Raw genomic sequence first — 22,668 nt, forward strand, 5'->3', positions numbered from 1 at the left:
GACTTGCTCTGTCTGGACTGCTTCAGAGCATTTGGAGTCTGAGATCACATTTACTACAGTGATCCATACAAATAAACTCCAACAGGCGGCGTTGGTACAGGCGCGCCTGAGAACTGTGAACGGAAAAGAGAGATCAAGACAAGGAGTTTGTTATTAAGTGACAAAAAGTGAATTGCAATAGCTCAGATTGACCACCCGTCCGTGCTGGATGGTAGAGAATTGGACACAGTTCTGTGTTGACACATGGACAGTGGGAAGGTTGGTTGAACACAGTTTAAGGAGATTATGTGGATGCCGAGTGACAGAGAAGGGAAAATGCCTGTGGCATGGATACAGATTGCAGATTGTCCTGAGTCGGATGGGGAAATGGGAGTGGTTGAACATAAATGGGAAGATGGGGAAAGAAGCTGAATAATTGAGCAACATAAATTGGAAAAGAAACTGGACAAAATAGAGAGGCAAAAGAAAGAATCAAACTACAGTTTAATCATTAAAAAAGAATGAAAATCGATGATACTCATGATTAAATGAATGGGATGTTACATCAATGTCACTGTGCAGGGGAGTCCTGATTTCCTCAGTGCCCCAGCTCAGCGACTGGCTGCATTCAACGCTCAGGGAGCAGCCCTTAGAATCAAGCGGCAGCGGCAGAAGCCTCACACGGGAGCACAGAGGAATCATTCAGGATGTTGCCACATGGCAGAGTCTCGTGTCCGCCCCCCCCCCCCCGGCCCCCCCCCCCCCCCCCCCCCGGCCCCCCCACAAACACACACACGCCACCGTCACCATCTGGGACACTGACTGTACCCCTGTGTCTTTTCTACCCCTCGACAATGGGCTGTGAGGGACACAGAGCGAGCACTAGTGGATATGCTTCTCTAAACTGGGCAGAAACATCTTTGACTGAGAGTTTGCTGCTGGACCAGGGGGATGCGCAGCTCACCACGGCCAATCTCACACCGCAGCAGGTTACAGAGTGCGGGGGTTAGAAAAGGCCCATTCAATTATGTTTGTCTGCTTTGACTGCCGGTCGGATTGGATTCATCAGTTTGTTTTCTCAGCCCATGCTGGGTCCAGTTAGATGACAGTTTGATGGGAGGTTGATGTGGTTTCCTCTCCCGCGTGTGACTGAGTGGCTGACAGCACCGCTGCTCCTTGTGGCTGCAGCTGCCCGCGATCCTCCACATGATTCAACAGGCTGCAGTTTCCACCTACAGTTTGTGTACAGGGATGATGCTGCTTTTTATCACTGTGTGTCCCAGAAGGCGCAGTAATACACGGCAGCGTCAGTCAGCCTCAGCCTCGATATACTTAAACTGATGAATTTCTTCGAGGTCTGGAGATCCACAGAGAAACGATCTCCAGCAAAATCTGCTTTGTTTTCATAACCACCAGAATTCTTCCTCAATACATACTCGGGCTGTGTGTCTGGGTGTTGCCGGTACCAGAGCAAGCTATAGCTGCTCGATGCAGTATCATAGGCACAGTTTAAAGTCACCCCACCTCCTTCCGTCTCAACCTGCGAGGAAATCGGCTGAGAGACAGAATCGCCGTGACTCAGATCTGAAAAAGAATCAACACAGATAATATATCAAAATAGGCTCTTTATTTCACATCATGCTCAGGACACGATGGAAGGAATGAAAGATGTTAGTTCCAAAATGACCTGGTAGAAGAGCTCCCCACAGCAGCCAGATGCCGAGTGGCCGCATTGTGCGCTCTGTGAAGAGGGGGTTGGACACTTGAAGGCAGCCGACCTGATCCCCGCCCTCAACAATCTGCTGCCTTGTCTCCGGATGTCCTCACCTCACTTCCTTCTGTCGCCAATGCACCGGGAAGGTGGTTAGTGTCTGAGCCCGAGCTGATCGGTACTCACTGCCCTCACAGGGAATGCATCCAGACTAATGGTCCAGATGTACGGATCAGACATGGGGCTACTGAATGTGACTCGAAGGACAGACTACTGAATGTTTTTTTTTGCCTGCCAATCAGTTTGTTTTCAGAATTCTATCGACCTTATTATTGGGATAGTCGTACCAGCGACTCCAGTAAGATCACCCTCACGGTTCAGTTTCCAATTTGTTCCCCTCAACGTCGCTGTCAGGATCCAAGCTCAATTATACTAGAAACATCGAATCAGAGAATCCCTACAGTGTAGAAGGAGGTCATTCGGTGCATGACATCTGCACCGACCCTCTGACAGAGAAATTCACTCAAGGAGGTAATGTGGGCCTTTTTGACCCGACCCATCGATCTGGTGTAGGGCGCCTGTGGTGTGACCTATGGAATAGCCGGATATTGCCGCAGGAACGTTTTTATTTGGCTATGGTGAGCCATCATTTCTTGCCTTTATCATTGAAGAGTCAAACACATTGCTGTGGATGCCCAGAAAGATGGCAGAGTTCCTTCCTTAAAGGCCATTCGTGATAATTCTTACTGGTTGTCATACTTTTAAATCCTAGATTTTTATTGAATTTAAATTTCACCAAGTACCGTGGGGGGATTCGATCCGCCACTGCCTCCCTGGTTAAAGAACGGGGGCATATTTGCAAATCAGGATGCTGCGTGATTTAAAGGCGAACTCCAGTTGAACAATCTTCACAGGGATCTGTTGCCCATGTCCTTCGAGCTGGTAGAGTTCGCAACTTTTGAAGGTATTCACAAAGGTGCCTTTGTGATTTGCTGCCGTGAATCTTGTAGATGGCTCACCGTGCTGCCAATGCGCTCTGGCGGTGAAGTGGGGGAATGTTTAAGGTGATGGGTGACGCGCGAATCAAGGAGTCGATTTTATCTTGGATGGTGTGAGGCTACTTGAGTATTATTGAAATGGCGCTAATCCAGGCAAGTGGGAAGAATTCAATCACACGCCTGGTGCATTCCTTGTAGATTTGGGGCAGGCTTTGGGGAGTTTGGAGACTAGTTCCTCGCTTCACATTTCTAACGGCGTATTTACATGATAGGTCCAGTAGATTTTTCTGCTCAGTGGCAACCTCCACAGTATTTATGATCGAGGACTCAGTACCAAGAGTCCATGGGGAAATGTGCTCTCGTTTGAGATGAACATTGCATGCTGCTTTTGTGGCACAGATTTTACCGGCCACTTATCATCCTGATGCCGAATGTGTCCAGGCCTTTCTGTATGTGAGTTTGAAATGCTTCAATAGTTCTGGGGTTTGTGGCAAGACGGATGATCCAATAGTGTCGACAAATCACCGTCGTTAAATTAGTGTCTGGGTGCCCTGATACAGAGATAAATAGCAGGAGTTTGTTCAAGTGTAACAACAATCAAGCAATAGGACTATTTCCCCATCAGAGTAGCCGGTAACCCCATGCCGTGCGGTGGGATTGGGATTGACATATTTCTGTATAGCCATGTGGACAGTGAGAAGGTTAGGTACAAGGAAACACATGAACAGAGAGAAGAGAGACGTATTGACTGAAGTCTTGTGGCACAGGTGAAGAATTCATATTTAACGATTTCACCGAGCACATAGACCAGGGTGAGCGGCATGTGGGTGTGGAGACAACACGATGTTAGAACTGCAGACTCGCTCTCGCAGGAGTCGGCTACAGAGAAGCATTTTGAAGGAGGTCCCATCACCTTTAATTACAGCTGTTCAAGCACGTGCAGCTCATATTCCTTGCAACTGTACCGTCTGGACAATATGTCAGACCTATGTCCGACTCCTATTTATCGACTACAGCTCAGCCTTCAACACCATCATTCCTCCGAAACTCATCTCCAAACTCCGTGGCCTTGGCTCCTCCCTCCGCGACTGGATCCTGAACTTTCTAACCCACAGGCCACAATCAGTAAGGACAGGCAACAACACCTCCTCCAAGAGCCGGTGCAGACTCGATGGGCCGAATGGCCTCCTTCTGCACTGTAAATTCTATCAATAAAACAAAATTCGCTGCAGGGGGCGAGCAGGGCCCCGGAGAGCTCCTCGCAGCTCTGGCTGCGGATACCGGCCCGGCACCTCCGGTCGGGAGTCCGCACCTGCGGACGGCGGCGGCCTCCAGCGGCTCGTGCGTCATGGTGGACTCACCCCCCCTGGACCATCCACCGACCGCTAGGCGGTGAGAAGCACGCGGTCGGGAACTCGGCCAGTTTTCCTCGGAGATTCGCCGCGGGGGCCTCCGTCCATGGCCCCCGGCCCGCGCCGCCTAGTCCGCGCGCGAGAGACTCCCGAGCGATTCTCCGGGAACCGGAGCGTAACCCAGCCCATTTTGTGAGCGAAGGAAACCGGGAAATGGGAAACCGGAACCGGAAACCGGGAAATGGGAACCGGAAACCGGGAAATGGAAACCGGAACCGGAAAATGGGAACCGGAAACCGGAAGGTGTCGGTTTTTCCATTCAGAGAAAAACTAATCAAGGAGGAAAGATATGAGTTCAGCCGAGTTTTCCTGACGCTTTGTAAACCTGAGCAATTATTTCCACCACAGGCTGATGAAGAAATGGGAAAATGACGGATGTCCAGCCGCAATTCTATTTCAGAACTATTTTGTGCAGGGTGTGTGGGAGTTGGAGAGGAAATGTTGCAAAGTGACGGGAAGGGAGTAAAAGAGGGAGGACAGCAATCCTGGGAATATTGCATTACATCATAAACCAATGACAATGTAATACAAAACAGTCAACCTCCTAAACTGCCCGACAACGACAGGTCAATGCGCCTGATTTAAGCGACCAGAGGTCTTGGGATTAGCAACTTGATTTTCTGCTTTGTTCAAAAGTTTTCAATTTCCCCACTACCACTGCTGGACTCTGGAGACTGGTCAGGTTCACGGCGATGCAACTTAATCATTTACATTCACATTTCGCTCTTATCCAAAACGGTGTTGCAGCGGTAAAACTCCTCGCTCAGGTATTCAAAGATCCGTGTTGCTGATATCAGGGCAGGAGGTTCAATTCTCACCCTGGCAGCGGGGGGGGGGGGGGAATTTACTGAATTCAATGCATTAATAAAAATATTATGGAATTGACAAGCCAGACTCGCCTCAATAATGATGATCATTGGTTGTCGTGGAAACCCGTCAGCTTCACTGTTGTAATTAGGGGACGGAAATCTGGCACCTTGACCCGGTCTGGCTTACACTTGACACCCCGACCCAGCAATGCGGTTGTGTCTGAAATCGCAAAATAATAACCGGGGACGCCCAAATCGAATGAAACAATTTTTAAAACTCTGTACGTTCGGTTCTCCGGGGTGCATTCCGAAGTTTCAGGGTGCATTTAGTGCTTTTGCTGTCTTCTTAATGCTGTATTTAGAAAGACACGGTCCAGTGCAATATAAACAGACAAGAGGTCCAATATAATAGCACCAGAGACACGGTCCACTGCAACATACACAGAGGCACGATCTGTTGCAGTCATATCTCAGACTGAAGCTAATGCAATACAAGCATAGACATAATATCAGGTTCTCTGGCTCCACCTGATCCTCTGCTTCCACACATTATCAGCCATTTCCCCATCTCCTCTGCCAATTGCAGGAGTCTTCAGCAAAGGCTTATTAACAAGGTTGATTTTATCGGATTGTGTTGCTGGGTTCCAGAGTTTATTTAAAAATCACCAAATTGCCAACTTCACAAAGGCGATCTTAAGAATAAGCGGCGTTTCCCAAAGCACATCGTCCTTCAGCATATCTCCTGAATTGTGGGATGTGTGTTCTCAAAATGAACAATGTCCAGATGCTTGGGGAGAAATAGCGAAGCCGGTTATCATTGTTACCCCAGACTCGAAATGTGCAGCCACTCCCCAATGAATAAAACTGCAGCGCACATCACGAGATACATTCTCAGCCAGCTAGTTCATACACACACACACACAGACACACAGTCTCACTTTCAGCAATCTCCATCTGCTGGACCCTTTATGTATTACACACACAGTCTCACTTTCAGCAATCTCCCTCTGCTGGACTTTCTCTGCATCACACGCACACACACACAACCAGTCTCACTTTTAGCAATCTCCATCTGCTGGACCCTTCATGCATTACACACACACACACAGTCTCACTTTCATCAATCTCCATCTGCTGGATTCTCTCTGCATCACAGACAGACACAAACATACACACACACAATCTCATTGTCAGCAATCTCCCTCTCCTGAACTCTGTCTCTCTCTCTCTCACACACACAAGCATGACACTCTCTCACTTCCAACCTTGTCCCTCTTCTGGACTTTCCACAGCCACACACACACCACACCCCCACACAAACACCCCCCCCCACACACCCCCCCCCCCCACACACCCCCCCCACACACACACCCCCCCACACACACACACACCCCACACACACACCCCCCCCACACACACACCCCCCCACACACACACACACCCCACACACACACACCCCCCCCCCACACACACACACCCCACACACACACACCCCCACACACACCCCCCCCACACACACACCCCCACACACACCCCCCCCACACACACACCCCCCACACCCCCCCCCACACACCCCCCCCCCCCACACCCCCCCCCCCACACACCCCCCCCACACACCACCCCCCCACACACACACACCCCCACACACACCCCCCCACACACACACACCCCCCACACACCCCCCCCCCCACACACACACACCCCCCACACCCCCCCCCCACCCCACACACCCCCCCCACACCCCCACCCCCACACACACACCCCCACACCCCCCCCCCCAAACACACACCCCCCCACACACACACACCCCCCCACACACACACACCCCCCACACACACACACACCCCCACACACACCCCCCCCACACACACACACACCCACACACACACACCCACACACACCCCGCCCCACACACACACCCCCCCCACACACACCCCCCCCACACACACACAAACCCCCCACACACACACACACACACCCCCACACACACACACACCCCCACCCCCCCCCCACACACACACACACCCACACCCCCCCCCCACACACACACACACACACCCCCACACACACACCCCCCCCCCACACACACACACCCCCCCCACACACACACACACCCCACACACACCCCCCCCCACACACACACACACACCCCAACACACCCCCCCCCACACACACCCCCCCACACACACCCCCACACACACACACCCCCACACACACACACCCCCACACACACACACCCCCCCAGACACAGACACACACCCAGACACAGGCACACACCCAGACACAGGCACACACCCAGACACAGGCACACACCCAGACACAGCCACACACGCACACAGCCACACACGCACACAGCCGCACACAGCCACACACAGACAGCCACACACGCACACACACACACACAGACACACACACAAAGCCACACACACACACGCACAGCCACACACACTCCTACACAGCCACACACGCACAGCCACACACACCCCCACACACACACACAGACACACACACAGCCACACACCCACACAGCCACACACCGACACAGCCACACACACACACAGCCACACACACACACAGCCACACACACACACAGCCACACACACACACACACACACGGACACACACACACGGACACACACACACGGACACACACACACGGACACACACACACACAGCCACACACACACAGCCACATGCACACAGCCACACATACACAGACACACACACAGACACAGACACACACACAGACACACACACACACACAGACACAGACACACAGACACAGACACACAGACATAGTCTCACTTTCAGCAATCTCCATCTGCTGGACCCTTTATGTATTACACACACAGTCTCACTTTCACCAATCTCCCTCTGCTGGACTTTCTCTGCATCACACGCACACACACAACCAGTCTCACTTTTAGCAATCTCCATCTGCTGGACCCTTCATGCATTACACACACACACACAGTCTCACTTTCATCAATCTCCATCTGCTGGATTCTCTCTGCATCACAGACAGACACAAACATACACACACACAATCTCATTGTCAGCAATCTCCCTCTGCTGAACTCTGTCTCTCTCTCTCTCACACACACAAGCATGACACTCTCTCACTTCCAACCTTGTCCCTCTTCTGGACTTTCCCCTGGACTTTCCACAGCCACACACACACACAGCCACACACACACACAGCCACACACACACACAGCCACACACACACACACAGCCACACACACACACACAGCCACACACACACACACAGCCACACACACACACAGCCACACACACACACAGCCACACACACACACACAGCCACACACACACACACAGCCACACACACACACAGCCACACACACACACAGCCACACACACACACACTGACGGACACACACACATGGACACACACACACGGACACAGCCACACACACACAGCCACACGCACACAGCCACACATGCACACAGCCACACATGCACACAGCCACACATGCACACAGCCACACACGCACAGAGCCACACACGCACAGAGCCACACACGCACAGAGCCACACACACACACACCCACACACACACACACCCACACACCCACACACAGCCACACACACACACACACACACAGCCACACAGCCACAGCCACACAGCCACACACACACAGCCACACACACACAGCCACAGCCACACACACAGCCACACACACGCAGACACACACACACGCAGACACACACACACGCAGACACACACACACGCAGACACTCACACACTCGCAGACACACCCAGACACAGACACACACACACAGACAGACACAAACACACACAGTAACACACACAGTCACACACCCAGGCACACACACACAGACACACACACACAGACAGTCACGAACACACACACAGGAACACACACACTCACAGACACACGCACTCAGACACGGACACACACACACAGGAACACACACACAGACACACACACACACACAGCCACACACACACACAGCCACACACACACACAGCCACACACACACACAGCCACACACACACACAGCCACACACACACACAGCCACACACACACACAGCCACACACACACACAGCCACACACACACACAGCCACACACACAGAGCAGCACTCACAGCCGCACACAGCCACACAACCACACACACACACAGCCACACATACACACGCACATCCACACACACACACACCCCCACACACACAGCAAGACACACAGCCACACACACACAGCCAAAAATACAGACACACACAAACACAGACACACACAAACACAGACACACACAAACAAAGACACACACAAACAAAGACACACACAAACAAAGACACACACAAACACAGGCACACACAAACACAGGCACACACACACACAGAAACACGGACACACACGTAGAAACATACACAAAGCCAGACACACATGGACACACACACACACGGACACACACACACGGAAGCACACACACGGACACACACACACACACGGGGACACACACACACGGACACACACACACGGACACACACACTACAGAGACACAGACACACATCCAGACACAGACACACACAGTAACACACACACAGACACACGCGCAGCCACACACGCGCAGCCACACACCCGCACCCAGACACGCGCACCCAGACACGCGCACCCAGACACACACTACAGAGACACAGACACACACCCAGACACAGGCACACACCCAGTCACAGACACACACCCAGACACAGGCACACACCCAGACACAGGCACACACCCAGACACAGGCACACACCCAGACACAGGCACACACCCAGACACAGGCACACACGCACACAACCACACACGCACACAGCCACACACGCACACAGCCACACACGCACACAGCCACACACGCACACAGCCACACACGCACACAGCCACACACAGACAGCCACACACAGACAGCCACACACAGACAGCCACACACGCACACACACACACACAGCCCACACAGCCACACACAGACACACACACAAAGCCACACACACACACGCACAGCCACACACACTCCTACACAGCCACACACGCACAGCCACACACACCCCCACACACACACAGACACACACACACACACAGCCACACACGCACACAGCCACACATGCACACAGCCACACACGCACACAGCCACACACGCACACAGCCACACACGCACACAGCCACACACAGACAGCCACACACAGACAGCCACACACGCACACACACACACACAGCCCACACAGCCACACACAGACACACACACAAAGCCACACACACACACGCACAGCCACACACACTCCTGCACAGCCACACACGCACAGCCACACACACCCCCACACACACACCCACAGCCACACACACACACAGCCACACACACACACAGCCACACACACACACAGCCACACACACACACACACAGCCACACACACACACACACAGCCACACACACACACACAGCCACACACACACACACGGACACACACACATGGACACACACACACGGACACACACACACACAGCCACACGCACACAGCCACATGCACACAGCCACACATACACAGACACACACACAGACACACACACACACACACACACACAGACACAGACACACAGACACAGACATAGTCTCACTTTCAGCAATCTCCATCTGCTGGACCCTTTATGTATTACACACACAGTCTCACTTTCACCAATCTCCCTCTGCTGGACTTTCTCTGCATCACACGCACACACACACAACCAGTCTCACTTTTAGCAATCTCCATCTGCTGGACCCTTCATGCATTACACACACACACACAGTCTCACTTTCATCAATCTCCATCTGCTGGATTCTCTCTGCATCACAGACAGACACAAACATACACACACACACAATCTCATTGTCAGCAATCTCCCTCTGCTGAACTCTGTCTCTCTCTCTCTCACACACACAAGCATGACACTCTCTCACTTCCAACCTTGTCCCTCTTCTGGACTTTCCCCTGGACTTTCCACAGCCACACACACACACAGCCACACACACACACAGCCACACACACACACACAGCCACACACACACACACAGCCACACACACACACACAGCCACACACACACACACGGACACACACACACACACGGACACACACACACACACGGACACACACACACACACGGACACACACACGGACACACACACGGACACACACATGGACACACACACACGGACACAGCCACACACACAGACAGACACAAACACACACACAGTAACACACCCAGGCACACACACACAGGAACACACACACAGGAACACACACACAGGAACACACACACAGGAACACACACACAGGAACACACACACAGGAACACACACACAGGAACACACACACAGGAACACACACACAGGAACACACACACAAGAACACACACACAGGAACACACACACAGGAACACACACACAGGAACACACACACACAGCCACACACACAGAGCTGCACACACAGCCGCACACAACCACACACACACACAGCCACACATACACACGCACATCCACACACACACAGCAAGACACACAGCCACACACACACAGCCACACACACACAGCCACACACACACACAGCCACAGCCAAAAATACAGACACACACAAACACAGACACACACAAACAAAGACACACACAAACACAGACACACACAAACACAGACGCACACAAACACAGGCGCACACACACGGACGCACACACACGGAAGCACACACACGGACACACACACACGGACACACACACACGGACACACACACACGGACACACAGTACAGAGACACAGACACACACCCAGACACAGACACACACAGTAACACACACAGACACACACACAGACACACACGCACAGCCACACACGCACAGCCACACACGCGCACCCAGACACACACTACAGAGACACAGACACGCACCCAGACACAGACACGCACCCAGACACAGACACGCACCCAGACACAGACACGCACCCAGACACAGACACGCACCCAGACACAGACACGCACCCAGACACAGACACGCACCCAGACACAGACACGCACCCAGACACAGATACGCACCCAGACAAAGATACGCACCCAGACACAGATACGCACCCAGACACAGACACGCACCCAGACACAGACACGCACCCAGACACACACACGCACACAGCCACACACGCACACAGCCACACACGCACACAGCCACACACGCACACAGCCACACTCGCACACAGCCACACACGCACACAGCCACACACGCACACACACACACACAGCCCACACAGCCACACACAGACACACACACAAAGCCACACACACACACGCACAGCCACACACACTCCTACACAGCCACACACACCCCCACACACACACAGACAGACACACAGCCACACACACACAGACAGACAGACACACACACACAGCCACACACACACAGCCACACACACAGCCACACACAGGCAGCCACACACTCGCACACACACGAGACACAGACACACACAGCCACACACACACAGCCACGCACGCACAGACACACACACACGCAGACACACACACTCGCAGACACACCGTCACACACACACACACACACCCAGACACAGACACACACACACAGACAGACACAAACACACACACAGTAACACACACAGTCACACACCCAGGCACACACACACAGACACACACACACAGACAGTCACAAACACACACAGGAACACACACACTCACAGACACACACACTACACAGACACATACTCAATGATGGTGCTTCCACAACCCTCTGGATCGGAGAATTCCAAGATTCTTCATCCTTTCAATGAAGAAATTCCTCCTCATCTCAGTCTGCAATGGTCTACCCCTGATTCTGAGCATTCATGTCAAGAGGGCGAGAATACAAGACCAGGGATGTACTTCTGAGGCTGTACAAGGCTCTGGGCAGACCCCATTTGGAGTATTGTGAGCAGTTTTAGGCCCTGTATCTAAGGAAGGATGTGCTGCCTTGGAAAGGGTCCAGTGGAGGTTCACAAGAATGTTCCCTGGAATGAAGAACTTGTCGTATGAGGAATGGTTGAGGACACTGGGTCTGTACTCGTTGGAGTTTAGAAGGATGAGGGGGGGTCTTATTGAAACTTACAGGATACTGCGAGGCCTGGATAGAGTGGAGGTGGAGAGGATGTTTCCACTTGTAGGAAAAACTAGAATCAGAGGACACCATCTCAGACTAAAGGGACGATCCTTTAAAACAGAGATGAGGAGGAATTTCTTCAGCCAGAGGGCGGTGAATATGTGGAGCTCTTTGCCCCAGAAGGCTGTGGAGGCCAAATCACTGAGTATCTCTAAGACAGAGATAGATCGGTTCTTGATCAATAAGGGGATCAGGGGTTATGGAGAGAAGGCAGGAGAATGGGAATTAGAAAAATATCAGCCATGATTGAATGGCGGAGCAGACTCGATGGGCCGAGTGGCCTAATTCTGCTTCAATGTCTTATGGTCTTATGGTTTGAGACTGTGCCCCCTCCCCCTGGGTCTAATCTCACCAGTCAGAGAACATCTGACCTACATCTATCTTGTGATGCCCCGTATGAATTGTGTATGTTTCAAGATCACCTCATTTTTCGGGAACACAGGTACATTTTCCTCAATATCTCCTCATCAGACAACTTCACCATCCCAGGGATTCGACTGGTGAATCTCCATTACACTCCTTCTACAGCAAGTATATACTTCCTTAGATATGGAGAACAAAACTCCACACAATGGTCCAGGTGTGTTGTGACCAAGGCTCTGTCCAATTGCAGCAAGTCATCTTAACCCCAATACTAATAACCCTGAGCGATGAAAGTTAACGTACCATTGGCCTTCCTTATTGCTTAATGTACCCGCACGCTAGCGTTTAGTGACCCATGAATAAGGAGTTAGATACAGAGTAAAGCTCCCTCTACACTGACCCATCAAACACTCCCAGGACAGGTACAGCACGGGGTTAGATACAGAGTAAAGCTCCCTCTACACTGTCCCCATCAAACACTCCCAGGACAGGTACAGCACGGGGTTAGATAGAGAGTAAACCTCCCTCTACACTGTCCCCATCAAACACTCCCAGGACAGGTACAGCACGGGGTTAGATACAGAGTAAGGTTTCCTCTACACTGTCCCCATCAAACACTCCCAGGACAGGTACAGCATGGGGTTAGATAGAGAGTAAAGCTCCCTCTACACTGTCCCCATCAAACACTCCCAGGACAGGTACAGCACGGGGTTAGATACAGAGTAAGGTTTCCTCTACACTGTCCCCATCAAACACTCCCAGGACAGGTACAGCACGGGGTTAGATACAGAGTAAAGCTCCCTCTACACTGTCCCCATCAAACACTCCCAGAACAGGTACAACACGGGGTTAGATACAGAGTAAAGCTCCCTCAACACTGTCCCCATCAAACACTCCCAGGACAGGTACAGCACGGGGTTAGATACAGAGTAAGGTTTCCTCTACACTGTCCCCATCAAACACTCCCAGGACAGGTACAGCACGGGGTTAGATACAGAGTAAAGCTCCCTCTACACTGCCCCCATCAAACACTCCCAGGACAGGCACAGCACGGGGTTAGATACAGAGTAAAGCTCCCTCTACGCTGTCCCCATCAAACACTCCCAGGACAGGTACAACACGGGGTTAGATACAGAGTAAAGCTCCCTCTACACTGTCCCCATCAAACACTCCCAGGACAGGTACAACACGGGGTTAGATACAGAGTAAGGTTTCCTCTACACTGTCTCCATGATCACTCCCAAGACATGGCAGAGGCAGTACAACGTGGAAATCACCATCCCTGTGTGTAGTCTGAACAGCGCTGTTGGAATGTGATACAGAGAATCATAGAATATACATTGCAGGAGCAGGCCATTTGGCCCATCGAGTCTGCACTGGCCCTCGGAGAGAGCACCCTACACAAGCCCACGCCTCCACCCTCTCCAAATAACCCCAGTAACACCACCTACCCTTTGGGCCACTCAGGGGCAATTTCGCACGGCCAACATCTCCTCTCATCCTTCTCGGCTCGAGTGAATACCGGCACAATCACAGAATCCCGACCATGCAGAAGGAGGCCATTCTGCCCATCGAATCTACACCAACCCTCTGACACAGCACTCTATGTAAGCTCAGTCACCCGCCCTATCCCAACAACTCCTTAACCTAATCTAAACAATCTTTCCTGGACACTAAGGGGTAATTTAGCAGGACCATTCCACCTAGCCTGCAACATCTTTGGACTGTGGAAGGAAACCGGAGCACCCGGAGGAAACCCACGCACACACGGGGAGAAACTGCCAACTCCACATAATCAGTCACACAAGGCCGGAATTTAACCCGGGTCACTGGCACTGTGAGGCAGCAGTGCTAACCACTGTGCCACAGTCAAACCAATCTCTCCTTGAAGGACAGCCCGGTAACCTCCCTATCAGCCGAATGACCCTCCGCTGCACTCCCTCTCTGGCAACTATATCCTTTCTTAGTTAGGGAGACCAAAACTGTACGCAATACTCCTGGTGTGGTCTCACCAAGGCCTTGTGTAACTGCAGAAAGACATCTCCACTTCTGAACTCAAATCCCTCTTTCAATGAAGGCCAACATATCATTGGCCTTCTTAACTGCTTGCTGCACCCCCCTCTCCACTTTCAGTGACTGGTGTACAAGGACAGCCAGCTCCCTTTCTACATCCACATTTTTCAACAAATCATTGTTTAAATCAGACACTTTCCATCAGGATTTTGTTATACCAACGTGTACAAATGTCAGAAATGACTGTGCTGTGCTCACCTAGAATGGCCACCATTAAGTAACTTAAAATGGCTGACTGCTGATCGTGGATTTTCTGTTGACAAAATTCCCACACAGACAGAGAGAGAAGCAGAAACAGACAGATGGAGAAACTAATAGATGACATTTATTTGAGATTTTGAAACCCTGTCAAACACTACCAGCAAAGGTACATCATGGGGTTAGATACAGATTCCTCTACACTGTCCCTGGCAAACACTCCCAGGACAGGTACATCACAGGGTTAGATACAGAGTAAAGCTCCCTCTATATTGTCCCCCATCAAACAATCCCAGGACAGGTACAGTACGGGGTTAGATACAGAGTAAAGCCCCCTCTACACTGTCCACATCAAACACACCCAGGACAGGTACAGCACGGGATTAGATACAGAGTAAAGCTCCCTCCACATTGTCCCCATCAAACACTCCCAGGACAGGTACAGCACGGGGTTAGATACAGAGTAAAGTTCCCTCTACACTGTCCCCATCAAACACTCCCAGGACAGATACAGCACGGGGTTAGATACAGAGTAAAGCTCCCTCTACACTGTCCCCATCAAACACTCCCAGGACAGGTACAGCACGGGGTTAGATAAAGAGTAAAGCTCCCTCTACACTGTCCCCATCAAACACTCCCAGGACAGGTACAGCACGGGGTTAGTTACAGAGTAAAGCTTCCTCTACACTGTCCCTATCAAACACTCCCAGGACAGGTACAGCACGGGGTTAGGTACAGAGTAAAGCTCCCTCCACACTGTCCCCATCAAACACTCCCAGGACAGGTACAGCACGGGGTTAGTTACAGAGTAAAGCTCCCTCTACACTGTCCCCATTAAACACTCCCAGGACAGGTACAGCACGGGGTTAGATACAGAGTAAAGCTCCCTCTACACTGTCCCCATCAAACACTCCCAGGACAGGTACAGCACGGGGTTAGATACAGAGTAAAGCTCCCTCCACATTCTCCCCATCAAACACTCCCAGGACAGGTACAGCACGGGGTTAGATACAGAGTAAAGCTCCCTCTACACTGTCCCCATCAAACACTCCCAGGACAGGTACAGCACAGGGTTAGATACAGAGTAAAGCTGCCTCTACACTGTCCCCATCAAACACACCCAGGACAGGTACAGCACGGGGTTAGATACAGAGTAAAGCTCCCTCTACACTGTCCCCATCAAACATTCCCAGGACAGGTACAGCACGGGGTCAGATACAGAGTAAAGCTCCCTCTACACTGTCCCATCAAACACTCCCAAGACAGGTACAGCACGGGGTTAGATACAGAGTAAAGTTCCCTCGACACTGTCCCCATCAAACACTCCCAGGACAGGTACAGCACGGGGTTAGTTACAGAGTAAAGCTCCCTCTACACTGTCCCCATCAAACACTCCCAGGACAGGTACAGCACGGGGTTAGTTACAGAGTAAAGCTCCCTCTACACTGTCCCCATCAAACACTCCCAGGACAGGTACAGCACGGGGTTAGATACAGAGTAAAGCTCCCTCTACACTGTCCCCATCAAACACTCCCAGGACAGGTACAGCACGGGATTAGTTACAGAGTAAAGCTCCCTCTACACTGTCCCCATCAAACACTCCCAGGACAGGTACAGCACGGGGTTAGATACAGAGTAAAGCTCCCTCTACACTGTCCCCATCAAACACTCCCAGGACAGGTACAGCACGGGGGTAGATACAGAGTAATGCTCCCTCTACACTGTCCCCATCAAACACTCCCAGGACAGGTACAGCACGGGGTGAGATACAGAGGAAAGCTCCCTCTACACTGTCCCCATCAAACACTGCCAGGACAGGTACAGCACGGGGTTAGATACAGAGTAAAGCTCCCTCAACACTGTCCCCATCAAACACTCCCAGGACAGGTACAGCACGGGGTTAGATACAGAGTAAAGCTCCCTCTACACTGTCCCCATCAAACACTCCCAGGACAGGTACAGCACGGGGTTAGGTACAGAGTAAAGCTCCCTCTACACTGTCCCCATCAAACACTCCCAGGACAGGTACAGCACGGGGTTAGATAAAGAGTAAAGCTCCCTCTACACTGTCCCCATCAAACACTCCCAGGACAGGTACAGCACGGGGTTAGTTACAGAGTAAAGCTTCCTCTACACTGTCCCTATCAAACACTCCCAGGACAGGTACAGCACGGGGTTAGGTACAGAGTAAAGCTCCCTCCACACTGTCCCCATCAAACACTCCCAGGACAGGTACAGCACGGGGTTAGTTACAGAGTAAAGCTCCCTCTACACTGTCCCCATTAAACACTCCCAGGACAGGTACAGCACGGGGTTAGATACAGAGTAAAGCTCCCTCTACACTGTCCCCATCAAACACTCCCAGGACAGGTACAGCACGGGGTTAGATACAGAGTAAAGCTCCCTCCACATTCTCCCCATCAAACACTCCCAGGACAGGTACAGCACGGGGTTAGATACAGAGTAAAGCTCCCTCTACACTGTCCCCATCAAACACTCCCAGGACAGGTACAGCACAGGGTTAGATACAGAGTAAAGCTGCCTCTACACTGTCCCCATCAAACACACCCAGGACAGGTACAGCACGGGGTTAGATACAGAGTAAAGCTCCCTCTACACTGTCCCCATCAAACATTCCCAGGACAGGTACAGCACGGGGTCAGATACAGAGTAAAGCTCCCTCTACACTGTCCCATCAAACACTCCCAAGACAGGTACAGCACGGGGTTAGATACAGAGTAAAGTTCCCTCGACACTGTCCCCATCAAACACTCCCAGGACAGGTACAGCACGGGGTTAGTTACAGAGTAAAGCTCCCTCTACACTGTCCCCATCAAACACTCCCAGGACAGGTACAGCACGGGGTTAGTTACAGAGTAAAGCTCCCTCTACACTGTCCCCATCAAACACTCCCAGGACAGGTACAGCACGGGGTTAGATACAGAGTAAAGCTCCCTCTACACTGTCCCCATCAAACACTCCCAGGACAGGTACAGCACGGGATTAGTTACAGAGTAAAGCTCCCTCTACACTGTCCCCATCAAACACTCCCAGGACAGGTACAGCACGGGGTTAGATACAGAGTAAAGCTCCCTCTACACTGTCCCCATCAAACACTCCCAGGACAGGTACAGCACGGGGGTAGATACAGAGTAATGCTCCCTCTACACTGTCCCCATCAAACACTCCCAGGACAGGTACAGCACGGGGTGAGATACAGAGGAAAGCTCCCTCTACACTGTCCCCATCAAACACTGCCAGGACAGGTACAGCACGGGGTTAGATACAGAGTAAAGCTCCCTCAACACTGTCCCCATCAAACACTCCCAGGACAGGTACAGCACGGGGTTAGACACAGAGTAAAGCTCCCTCTACACTGTCCCCATCAAACACTCCCAGGACAGGTACAGCACGGGGTTAGGTACAGAGTAAAGCTCCCTCTACACTGTCCCCATCAAACACTCCCAGGACAGGTACAGCACGGGGTTAGATACAGAGTTAAGCTCCCTCAACACTGTCCCCATCAAACACTCCCAGGACAGGTACAGCACGGGGTTAGATACAGAGTAAAGCTCCCTCTACACTGTCCCCATCAACACTCCCAGGACAGGTACAGCACGGGTTAGATAAAGAGTAAAGCTCCCTCTACACTGTCCCCATCAAACACTCCCAGGACAGGTACAGCACGGGGTTAGATACAGAGTAAAGCTCCCTCCACATTCTCCCCATCAAACACTCCCAGGACAGGTACAGCACGGGGTTAGATACAGAGTAAAGCTCCCTCTACACTGACCCCATCAAACACTCCCAGGACAGGTACAGCACGGGTTAGATAAAGAGTAAAGCTCCCTCTACACTGTCCCCATCAAACACTCCCAGGACAGGTACAGCACGGGGTTAGATACAGAGTAAAGCTCCCTCTACATTCTCCCCATCAAACACTCCCAGGACAGGTACAGCACGGTGTTAGATACAGAGTAAAACTCCCTCCACATTCTCCCCATCAAACACTCCCAGGACAGGTACAGCACGGTGTTAGATACAGAGTAAAACTCCCTCCACATTCTCCCCATCAAACACTCCCAGGACAGGTACAGCACGGGTTAGATAAAGAGTAAAGCTCCCTCTACACTGTCCCCATCAAACACTCCCAGGAGAGGTACAGCACGGGGTTAGATACAGAGTAAAGCTCCCTCCACATTCTCCCCATCAAACACTCCCAGGACAGGTACAGCACGGTGTTAGATACAGAGTAAAACTCCCTCCACATTCTCCCCATCAAACACTCCCAGGACAGGTACAGCACGGGGTTAGATACAGAGTAAAGCTCCCTCAACACTGGCCCATCAAAAACTCCCAGGACAGGTACAGCACAGGGTTAGATACAGAGTAAAGCTCCCTCTACACTGACCCCATCGAACACTCCCAGGACAGGTACAGCACAGGGTTAGATACAGAGTAAAGCTCCCTCTAAACTGTCCCCATCAAACACACCCAGGACAGGTACAGCACAGGGTTAGATACAGAGTAAAGCTCCCTCTACACTGTCCCCATCAAACACTCCCAGGACAGATACAGCACAGGGTTAGATACAGAGTAAAGCTCCCTCAACACTGTCCCCATCAAACACTCCCAGGACAGGTACAGCACGGGGTTAGATACAGAGTAAAGCTGCCTCTACACTGTCCCCATCAAACACAACCAGGACAGGTACAGCACGGGGTTAGATACAGAGTAAAGCTCGCTCTACACTGTCCCCATCAAACATTCCCAGGACAGGTACAGCACGGGGTCAGATACAGAGTAACGCTCCCTCTACACTGTCCCATCAAACACTCCCAAGACAGGTACAGCACGGGGTTAGATACAGAGTAAAGCTCCCTCTACACTGTCCCCATCAAACACTCCCAGGACAGGTACAGCACGGGGTTAGGTACAGAGTAAAGCTCCCTCTACACTGTCCCCATCAAACACTCCCAGGACAGGTACAGCACGGGGTTAGATAAAGAGTAAAGCTCCCTCTACACTGTCCCCATCAAACACTCCCAGGACAGGTACAGCACGGGGTTAGTTACAGAGTAAAGCTTCCTCTACACTGTCCCTATCAAACACTCCCAGGACAGGTACAGCACGGGGTTAGGTACAGAGTAAAGCTCCCTCCACACTGTCCCCATCAAACACTCCCAGGACAGGTACAGCACGGGGTTAGTTACAGAGTAAAGCTCCCTCTACACTGTCCCCATTAAACACTCCCAGGACAGGTACAGCACGGGGTTAGATACAGAGTAAAGCTCCCTCTACACTGTCCCCATCAAACACTCCCAGGACAGGTACAGCACGGGGTTAGATACAGAGTAAAGCTCCCTCCACATTCTCCCCATCAAACACTCCCAGGACAGGTACAGCACGGGGTTAGATACAGAGTAAAGCTCCCTCTACACTGTCCCCATCAAACACTCCCAGGACAGGTACAGCACAGGGTTAGATACAGAGTAAAGCTGCCTCTACACTGTCCCCATCAAACACACCCAGGACAGGTACAGCACGGGGTTAGATACAGAGTAAAGCTCCCTCTACACTGTCCCCATCAAACATTCCCAGGACAGGTACAGCACGGGGTCAGATACAGAGTAAAGCTCCCTCTACACTGTCCCATCAAACACTCCCAAGACAGGTACAGCACGGGGTTAGATACAGAGTAAAGTTCCCTCGACACTGTCCCCATCAAACACTCCCAGGACAGGTACAGCACGGGGTTAGTTACAGAGTAAAGCTCCCTCTACACTGTCCCCATCAAACACTCCCAGGACAGGTACAGCACGGGGTTAGTTACAGAGTAAAGCTCCCTCTACACTGTCCCCATCAAACACTCCCAGGACAGGTACAGCACGGGGTTAGATACAGAGTAAAGCTCCCTCTACACTGTCCCCATCAAACACTCCCAGGACAGGTACAGCACGGGATTAGTTACAGAGTAAAGCTCCCTCTACACTGTCCCCATCAAACACTCCCAGGACAGGTACAGCACGGGGTTAGATACAGAGTAAAGCTCCCTCAACACTGTCCCCATCAAACACTCCCAGGACAGGTACAGCACGGGGTTAGATACAGAGTAAAGCTCCCTCTACACTGTCCCCATCAACACTCCCAGGACAGGTACAGCACGGGTTAGATAAAGAGTAAAGCTCCCTCTACACTGTCCCCATCAAACACTCCCAGGACAGGTACAGCACGGGGTTAGATACAGAGTAAAGCTCCCTCCACATTCTCCCCATCAAACACTCCCAGGACAGGTACAGCACGGGGTTAGATACAGAGTAAAGCTCCCTCTACACTGACCCCATCAAACACTCCCAGGACAGGTACAGCACGGTGTTAGATACAGAGTAAAACTCCCTCCACATTCTCCCCATCAAACACTCCCAGGACAGGTACAGCACGGGGTTAGATACAGAGTAAAGCTCCCTCAACACTGGCCCATCAAACACTCCCAGGACAGGTACAGCACAGGGTTAGATACAGAGTAAAGCTCCCTCTACACTGACCCCATCGAACACTCCCAGGACAGGTACAGCACAGGGTTAGATACAGAGTAAAGCTCCCTCTAAACTGTCCCCATCAAACACACCCAGGACAGGTACAGCACAGGGTTAGATACAGAGTAAAGCTCCCTCTACACTGTCCCCATCAAACACTCCCAGGACAGATACAGCAAAGGGTTAGATACAGAGTAAAGCTCCCTCAACACTGTCCCCATCAAACACTCCCAGGACAGGTACAGCACGGGGTTAGATACAGAGTAAAGCTGCCTCTACACTGTCCCCATCAAACACAACCAGGACAGGTACAGCACGGGGTTAGATACAGAGTAAAGCTCGCTCTACACTGTCCCCATCAAACATTCCCAGGACAGGTACAGCACGGGGTCAGATACAGAGTAACG

The 22,668-nt window shown here is 51.8% G+C and overlaps 1 gene segment (V, D, J or C); it reads right to left on the bottom strand.

The window, feature by feature from the left end:
• Positions 1–765: 765 nt before the first annotated feature.
• Positions 766–22,668, bottom strand: part of LOC140418169 (T cell receptor alpha variable 38-2/delta variable 8-like) — a 154,494-nt gene continuing 132,591 nt past the window's right edge. Inside the window, 1 exon segment of the V gene segment in view lies at positions 766–1,563. Coding sequence covers positions 1,247–1,563 — 317 coding nt within the window.

The sequence above is a fragment of the Scyliorhinus torazame genome, chromosome 5, assembly GCF_047496885.1.
Source record: "Scyliorhinus torazame isolate Kashiwa2021f chromosome 5, sScyTor2.1, whole genome shotgun sequence".
In the NCBI taxonomy this organism is placed as follows: Eukaryota; Metazoa; Chordata; class Chondrichthyes; order Carcharhiniformes; family Scyliorhinidae; genus Scyliorhinus; species Scyliorhinus torazame.